Source organism: Delphinapterus leucas, chromosome 7 (genome assembly GCF_059928025.1).
Source record: "Delphinapterus leucas isolate spDelLeu-1000000601 "Yukka" chromosome 7, BTC_Dleu_Yukka2, whole genome shotgun sequence".
NCBI lineage: Eukaryota > Metazoa > Chordata > Mammalia > Artiodactyla > Monodontidae > Delphinapterus > Delphinapterus leucas.
In genome coordinates this window covers 51283387-51291664 of record NC_143135.1, presented here as the reverse complement: position 1 = coordinate 51291664, position 8278 = coordinate 51283387, and the positions used below count along the sequence as shown (strand labels likewise).

The 8278-nt window shown below is 43.5% G+C and overlaps 1 protein-coding gene and 1 pseudogene across 5 annotated transcripts in view; both read left to right on the top strand.

Annotated features, from left to right (window-relative positions):
- The first annotated feature begins 2480 nt into the window (after window positions 1–2480).
- The window catches only part of RAB6A (RAB6A, member RAS oncogene family), a 73613-nt gene continuing 67815 nt past the window's right edge, over window positions 2481–8278 (top strand). For all 4 annotated transcript variants that reach the window (XM_022593776.3, XM_022593777.3, XM_089915301.1 and 1 more), the window contains exon 1: window positions 2481–2589. In XM_022593776.3, coding sequence (XP_022449484.1) covers window positions 2520–2589 — 70 coding nt within the window. In that variant the 5' untranslated portion in view covers window positions 2481–2519. The remainder of the gene's footprint in view (window positions 2590–8278) is intronic.
- Window positions 2501–8278, top strand: part of LOC149748736 (zeta-crystallin pseudogene) — a 32527-nt pseudogene continuing 26749 nt past the window's right edge. The window contains exon 1 of the transcript XR_016393834.1: window positions 2501–2589. The product of XR_016393834.1 is annotated as a zeta-crystallin pseudogene (transcript). The remainder of the gene's footprint in view (window positions 2590–8278) is intronic.

The following is an 8278-nucleotide window of genomic DNA, read 5'->3' as shown; positions in this document are numbered from 1 at the left end:
CCTCTATTAATATCTTACATTAGTACGATACATTTGTTACAATTAATGTACCAATATTGATACATTGTAATTAACTAAAGTCCATATTTATTCAGATTTCCTTAGTTTTTGCCTAATGTCCTTTTTCTGTTCCAGGATCCCATTCACCTTTAAACTTACCAGTTTAGTTATGTTAGTTATATCCACATTACACCTAGTTGTCATGTATTCCTGAGCTCCTCTTGAGTGTGACATTAACCTTCATTTTTTGGGTCATGAACTGGGTTGAAAATCTGATGAAAGCTATGGATTCTCTCCACAGAAAGATACACATGCTGCAGATGTCTGATTTAAGGGAGGCTCACCCACAGTAGATTCAGAAGCCCTGCTTTAGAAGGAATGGGTGATCTTTTTTTTAAATTAGTTTTTATTGGAGTATAGTTGAGTTACAATGTTGTGTTAGTTTCTGCTGTACAGCAAAGTGAATCAGTTATACATATACATATATCCACTTTTTTAGATTCTTTTCTCATATAGGTCATTACAGAGTATTGAGTAGAGTTCCCTGTGCTATATAATAGGTTCTTATTAGTTATCTATTTTATACATAGTAGTCTGTATATGCCAATCCCAATCTAACCATTTAATCCTCCCCTCCCATAAACCATGTTTGTTTTCTACATTTGTAGAAAGGTGATCTTTTTATTTTATTTTAAAATATATTTATTTATTTATTTTTGGCTGCATTGGGTCTTCGTTGCTGCACGTGGGCTTTCTCTAATCGTGGCGAGCAGGGGATACTCTTCGTTGCAGTGCGTGGGCTTCTCATTTTGGTGGCTTCTCTTTGTTGTGGAGCACAGGCTCCAGGTGCGCAGGCTTCAGTAGTTATGGCACATGGGCTTCAGTAGTTGTGGCTCACAGGCTCTAGAGCACAGGCTCAGTAGTTGTGGCACATGAGCTTAGTTGCTCTGCGGCATGTGAGATCTTCCCAGACCAGGGCTCGAACCCGTGTCCCCTACATTGGCAGGCAGATTCTTAACCACTACACCACCAGGGAAGTCCCCAGGTGATCTTTCAATGTCCACTTCCCCACATCAGGGCCATGCTCTACCTCTAATTTGTTGTGTGACCTTTTTGCAACCCCATTTTCCTACCTGGGCCTCAGTTTCACCACCTGTGAAATGAAGGGTTTAGTTTACCTGACATCTAACTCCTTTTCTATCACAGTAGAAGGTGGGGGTCACTTAGAACTGTCCATATCTGAGGAACAAATGTTGGTAAGAGAAGACCAAAGCAGGTCAAGCTAGGGAAGTGGATGGGCTAATCAACGAGGAGGTTGTGGAGGTTCAATTGGGGGAAAAGACAAAACCTGGGTTCCACTTTATGGCTCTGCGGATTTTGTAAATCATTTCCTTCCTGTGACCTTCAGCTTTCTTGTCTACAAAAATGTGGAGGCCCTGCTTCTGTTACGAAACTCCTGGGAGCAACAGTACCTAGTAGGGTATCGTCTGAGGAATTATAAGAAAGAAGATGGAGAAGGTGGGTGCAGAGGTGAAGGGCGTATCTGAGGACTGTGAGGCAGAGCTGAGGGCTCAGGAAAGAGGAACCTTCTGTACACCTTAGGGCTTTCCGACTTCACCCACACTTGGGGTCAATTCCGCCTCCATTCTGGCCCCGTCTCCGCCCCAACGCCCTCCCTTCCCCTCAGGTTGTGACGCGTCACACTTCGCATGGCCGCCACGGTGAGACGCTTTCCACCGCAGGAGGGCAGCGCGCGCGCTCTGGCGCTGCCACCTCACTCGACATCTCTGCCCGCCCTTAACCTCTTCCAATTGGCTCAGCCCGTAAGTGACATAAGTGCTCCTTATTCTACCCCGTCAGCTCCCCCAGGCTCCACCCCACCATCTCCCGGCTTCTCCCGACGCGAGGGGAAACCTAACCTCCCCACGTCTCCTCTGCCTGGGCGGAGCCGGGAAAGCAGGCTAAACCAGGAAGGCGCTGGCTGTGGCGCGCACGCGCGCGCGCGCACGCACGCACGCACTCACGCCGTGTCTGGCTGGGCGGCAGGCTCGCGCACGGGCTCGCCCCGCGCCGCGCCGCGCCACAGGCTCGCGCACTCAGCAGGTTGGGCTGCGGTGGCGGCAGCTGTGGAGCTGGAACGCTGCGTGTGAGAGGTCCCAGACGCGTCTGCGGCTCCGGCTCCGCCACCCTCGCCTCAGTCTCGGTGCACGGTGCTGAGAGGGGAACAGCTCTAGCCTCGGGACCCCCGAGCACACCCCTGGCTGCTTCCGACACCGCCCTCCTTCCTTTCCCAGCCGCGGGCCTCGCTCGGTGCTAGGCGACTCCGAGGAGAGGCGGCGGCGACGGCTGCCTGTCTGTGAGAGGAGCCTTGTTCTCCAGCCTTGCTCCGCTGCCGGGCCCTGCAGGGGCCGAGAGAGCTCGGCGCCGACCCTTCCTCTAGCCTCCCCGTGAACCGGTTGGAGCGGCGTCGGTCTGGGAGGTCTCTGGGCAGAGGCGGCGGCAGCTCCTCCGGCTCCATCATGTCCGCGGGCGGAGACTTCGGGAATCCGCTGAGGAAATTCAAGCTGGTGTTCCTCGGGGAGCAGAGCGGTGAGTGCGCGGCTCCCCCACTTCTGGCAGCTGGCAGTGGCTTCCCCGCACCGCCCCCAGTGCGGCCCTTCCGTCCGCGGAGGCTCCCTGCGGACCTCGCGGTCGCGCTTCCTTCCACCCCCTAGCCCTTGAGCCTGTTTGCCGACCCCTGTTAGCCACGCATTCCTCTTCGCCATGATCCGTCGATCGGATTCTGACCCTTCCGCCCCCCACTCCGCCCTCTCCTTTCCCCGCCGCCCGGCCCTCTCCCGTGGATCTGCCCTCCCCACTCCTCACCCCGCCCAGCCCCAGCCTCCTGTCCATCCCTTTCTTCCTCCGGTCTTCGTCGTCTCACCGACGCCAGCTCCCTTCCTTGAGCCCCACCCTTGTTCCTTGCTCTGATCCCAGTTGCTCAGCTCGATGAGGCCCACCTGGGAAGCCCCACTCCGGGGAACCGGCCTTCTTCAACCTTGCGCCGGGAGGGTGGGATCTGGGCGTTGTTTTCCCCAGAGGCTTGGCCCCGAGAAGCGCGGATCTTATGGAAGTGGGGGGGGGGAGTCCTAGGAAATTCTTGGATTGTTTTCACCTAGGTGGGGAATGGGTCTGGGTTATAGAGGATACATATCTGAATTGGAGGCGACTTGATGGAATGGTTGGGGAGTGAGGGAGTGGCGGCGGCAGTAGCGGTTTTTGCCCCTTGGGTTAGGCTGTGGCCTGTTGGAAAACCTCGTTTTCTTCTCTTGACTTTCATCCCTGGCGATTCTTTTGGCTGTGTTCATGCTTTTCCAATCTCTGCCAGATGCTATGTCATGATCGTTTTACTTGGAATTTTTCACATCTCACCTCTCCTTTTTCTGCTTCAACACGAAGCGCAGTGTCTGATTCTCCTCACGGCGGTGCAAACAGGAATTACTGGAGAAATGTTAATTCCATTTCTTCTTGAGTATTTTCCGATTATATATTCAGGATTCCTTAGGGAGAGAAGGCTTTAGAATAACGAACATCTTTGTTTTGTAGGGTTTCCTTTGGGGATAGGGAGTAACAGAGTAGAGAAGGGATAGATTCATCATCCAGTTATCTAAATTCGATTCGAATATGTAATACCATTTTGGCTAAATGATTCTTTTATGGTTAATATTCCATAGTATCTGATGAGTGAAATTATTATCTCATTTACTTGGTCAGGCTCCTGCTGTCATTGTACTTTGTGTTGGGTATAAGGTTCTAATTTTCTGATGGTTGTCTCTAAAAATTACTTCTTGTGGTAATTCCGATTTTATGCTGTATTATGCAAACTTCACACTCTGTAGTTTAGAGATTATCATCCTCCATTATTTTTTTCACACTTTTCCTATCTTTAAAATTGAGACATTGAGAGATTAGTTCCTCCCGAGTCATCAGACATTGAGTTACATGATAGGTGTTTTAGGTTAGGCTATAGAAGACATTTATTGCTTTTGATTGGAAAGAAGATAACTGATATAAATTCAGAGCTCTTATTACTGCTCTGAACTATTTATACTAATTTGTGTGGCGTTAAAGTAGGTTAATAATAGTTGCAAAATTGCTTCCAGTTAGACCTGATAAATTGTTTTTCTCCTTTCATACATAATCTTTTCTCCCTGCCCTCTTACCAAGTCTCCTCTTTGCTTTTTTTTGCTATACAGATATAAACTTGTTTCTTCAAGTGACTTAGTAACACCTATGAGATTGATCCCTGCCCAGGTATTTTATGACAATTTCAGGACAGTGACATACATAAAATACAGCCTATTAGTCATTATTGATAAATAGGATCTAAAGTGCTTATTGTGCACTCAGGGATGTTAATGCCTGCCTTACATTGTGATGCAGAGCTATTTAGTTTGCATGAAAAATCCATTAATCTCTGTCCTAGGAAGTTTTTAGTATGAATAGAAATCATAATTTAAGTATCTGCAGGTTTCCTTTGAATTTCTTGGGTATTTATATTCTAATTCACATTGCAGAGTTTTATGGCTTCTCATTTCTTAGTTTCTTCAAGTCTTTACTAACTCCCTTCCTTCCACCATAATTCCTGAAGCCATCTTAGATTTTTTTTTAAGTAGACTTGATTTTTTAGAACAGTTTTAGATTTACAGAAAAATTAAGAAGATCATTCAGAGGTTTCCCATATAGCCCCACCCAATATCCCATATTATTAACATATTAGTAAGGTACATTTGTTACCATTAATGAAATAATATTGATACATTATTAACTAAAGTCTATAGTTTATCCAGATTTCCGTAAGTTTTATCTTTTTCTGTTTCAGCATTCAGTTCAGGATACCACACTACATTTGGTTGTCCCGTCTCCTTAGGCTCCTCACTTTTTTTTAGTATTGTGTTTACATGCTTTTTAACTCTGGAACTGTGAGCTTAATTATCTTTTGAGGCTACTGCATTGCTAAGTAATACCATCCAGTAGCTTTGGAAAGACGGATCTCTGTTTTCACAGGCAGTGTCTGTAGTTTTCTTATGCATTAGCAAAGGTCTGTAGAGTCAATGTCATCTTTTTTTCTTTTTTTCTTTATTTTTGGCTGAGTTGGGTCTTTGTTGCTGTGCGCGGGCTTTCTCTAGTTGCGGCGAGCAGGGGCTACTCTTCATTGTGGTGTGCAGGCTTCTCATTGCAGTGTCTTCTCTTGATGCGGAGCACCGGCTCTAGGCACGCGGGCTTCAGTAGTTGTGGCTCATGGGCTGTAGAGCACAGGCTCAGTAGTTGTGGCGCATGGGCTTTGTTGCCCTTTGGCATGTGGGATCTTCCCGGACCAGGGCTTGAACCCGTGTGCCTTGCATTGGCAGGCGGATTCTTAACCACTGTGCCACCAGGGAAGCCCAGTCCATGTCATCTTGATTTAACTCTTAATGAATTTTTTATTTTTAGGTTTTAGAATTCTACAATTCAGCTTCCAAAGACTAATCTGTGGCAAAGCCTTGTTTGTTTCCTTAATGGCATTGACCACATTTCTAATTCTTACTTGTGTTTATTTTTGTCTGTTTCCCACAGCAGAATGCAGGTCCCATGAAGATTAAAAATTATTAATTTTTTTGTTCATTGTATCCCCAGTGTCTAGAATAGTGCCAGGCTTGTAGTGGATACTCAGAATGAATGATGGTTGAATCTAATAGTAACCAAAGCTAGTAGTCATCTTTGTTACGGTGAAGTCTACATTTTTTCCTTGCACATTTAATAGTTTAACAATAACTCTTTTTATTGGCCCCACATGCAGCTTTTGGGATCTTAGTTCCCTCACTAGGGATCGAACCTGGGCCCCGGCAGTGAAAGCACTGAGTACTAACCACTGGACTGCCAGGGAATTCCCAACAATAACATTTTATACTTACATTATTTGATTGTATATAGGGATACTCCAGATGCTCGAGAGCAGGGATTCCAATAATTTATATATAACCTTTACGGTGTAACTAAAAAAAACCAAAAAAACAACTGACCAGAATCTTATACTTTTTTTTTTGAGTTGAACAAAATTAGTTTTGTTAAAGTTATTGTTAAATTATTTGCTATTAGTATAACACCTAAAAGTATGTCAAATGATTATTAAAGACATGTTCATGGAACAGATTTCAAGTTAGGTAGACTTTTTTATTTAGCTTTTCAAAAACAAGGTTCTGGGACCTCCCTGGCGGTCCAGTGGTTATGACTCCATGGTTCCACTGCAGTGGGTACCGGTTCGATCCCTGGTTGGGGAAATAAGATCCTGCATGCTGCATGACACAGCCAAAAAAAATAAGGTTCTGTATTCTATAATGAAGATGAAGTGTTTCAGTATATGAAGCCTCATATTGAATTAATGATATCAGTCTTGGTAATCTTCGTGTAAATTCTTAACAGTTTCTTTATATTTTAGTAGTATACATGGTTTAATAAAGAAATGTTGAAATACACAGCTTGAACCTGAAGTTTCTTTGAGCAACCTCTTTTGTTACCACTTTTGGCTATTGTCTTGAAATACAGAGGCAATTTTAGGAATGGTTTAGAGTAGAAGGTAATACTTACAAACAAATGTTATGAGTACAAATTAGGAAATGTAATTTCAAAAAGAAACACATACCTGGCCTGGTACTACTTATTTTTTCACTTTTTATTACCTTTTTTACATCAGTTCTTTTGAATTATAACATGCTGTGTTGGGAAAAAGTGTCTTAATGTCAGAGACTAGGAACACTGAACAGTTTAGATTGGCTAGATCAGTGATCTTAAACTTTTTCTTCTCAAGAGCCTCTCAAGATGCTCTTACAAATTGTTGAGGCTTCTAAAGAGCTGTTTATGTGGTTTATATCACTATTTACTGTGTTAAAAGTTAACTGAGAAAATTGTTTAATATTTAATTCATTTAAAAAGAGTAGTGTTAAATCCATTACATGTTGACATAATTTTAGTGAAAGAGAACTATTTTTCAAACAATAATTTAGTGAGGGAGTGGCATTGTTTTACATATTTGCAAATCTCTGTAATGTCTGATGTATTAAAAGTCATCTGCTTCTCACAGCTGCTTCTGCATTCAGTCTCTTGTAATATCACACATCACATAGACTCTGGAAACTCCACTATACACTCATGAGAGAACAAAAGTGGAAAAAGCCAAATAACATCTTGATATTATGAAAGTGGTTTTGACCCTCAGGAGAGTAGTGGCCCAGCCAAAGGGTCCTGGGGATCCTGGGAGTTGGTGGGATGCATTTTGAGATCTGCTAGTTTCTAGATGATATTAAGCCATTTGTATCTTGTAGCTTCATATTGCATTTATTTATTTTTTTAACATTTATTTATTATTTTTGGCTGCGTTGGGTTAGTTGCGGTGCTTGGGCTCTTCATTGTGGTGCATGGGCTTAGTTGCCGCTGGGATCTTAGTTCCCCAACCGGGGTTCGAACCCACGTCCCCGGCATTGGAAGGTGGATTCTTAACCACTGGACCACCAGGGAAGTCGCCATATTGCATTTAGAACAGTCAAAAGGAGTTTTCTCCATATCTTGTTTTGAAGTCTTAAAACTAATCAGTACAGCTAGTGATTACGAGCACAGAGTCTGGGTTTTATATTTTAGCCCTGCTCACTGACCTTGGGCAGATTATTAACTTCTTTATGCTTTAACTTCCTTATCTATAAAATAAAGATAATAGGACCTATCATATAGCGTTATTGTGAAGATTAAATTAGTTAATAAATGTAAAGCATTTAGAAGAGTGCCTGGCACATGTTTACTGAAAACTGCTCCTCTGTCAATTATCAACAGTTTGATAGAGACTACTCTTAAGAAATACACATTTCATCATGGAAGAAACATATAATACCTAATACAATATAGTGCAATGAGTGCAGCTGCTTTGAAAAGTACAGTTAAAAGATACAGAGAAGTGACAGGGGAGCATGGAGTTTCAGGGAAGGTATTGATACATTATAAATATGACTGACTAAAAGTTTAAGGATCTTCTAGTTGAAATTCTTGAATTAGAGCATTCCAAAGTTGGAGGAGACTTGAAGAAGTCACCCAATCCATTTCTCTTAGGGCTTTAAACTGGATTGCTATTTTTTCCCTCTAACTTTATTTTTAACAGTTAACACAATCACATAGTTCACAAATCAAAATTATGTAAAAAGATATACTTTCAGAAAACTTACTGCTACCCCTGTTCCTGTGACCTCGTTCCCCACCCCCTCCTCTATTAGTA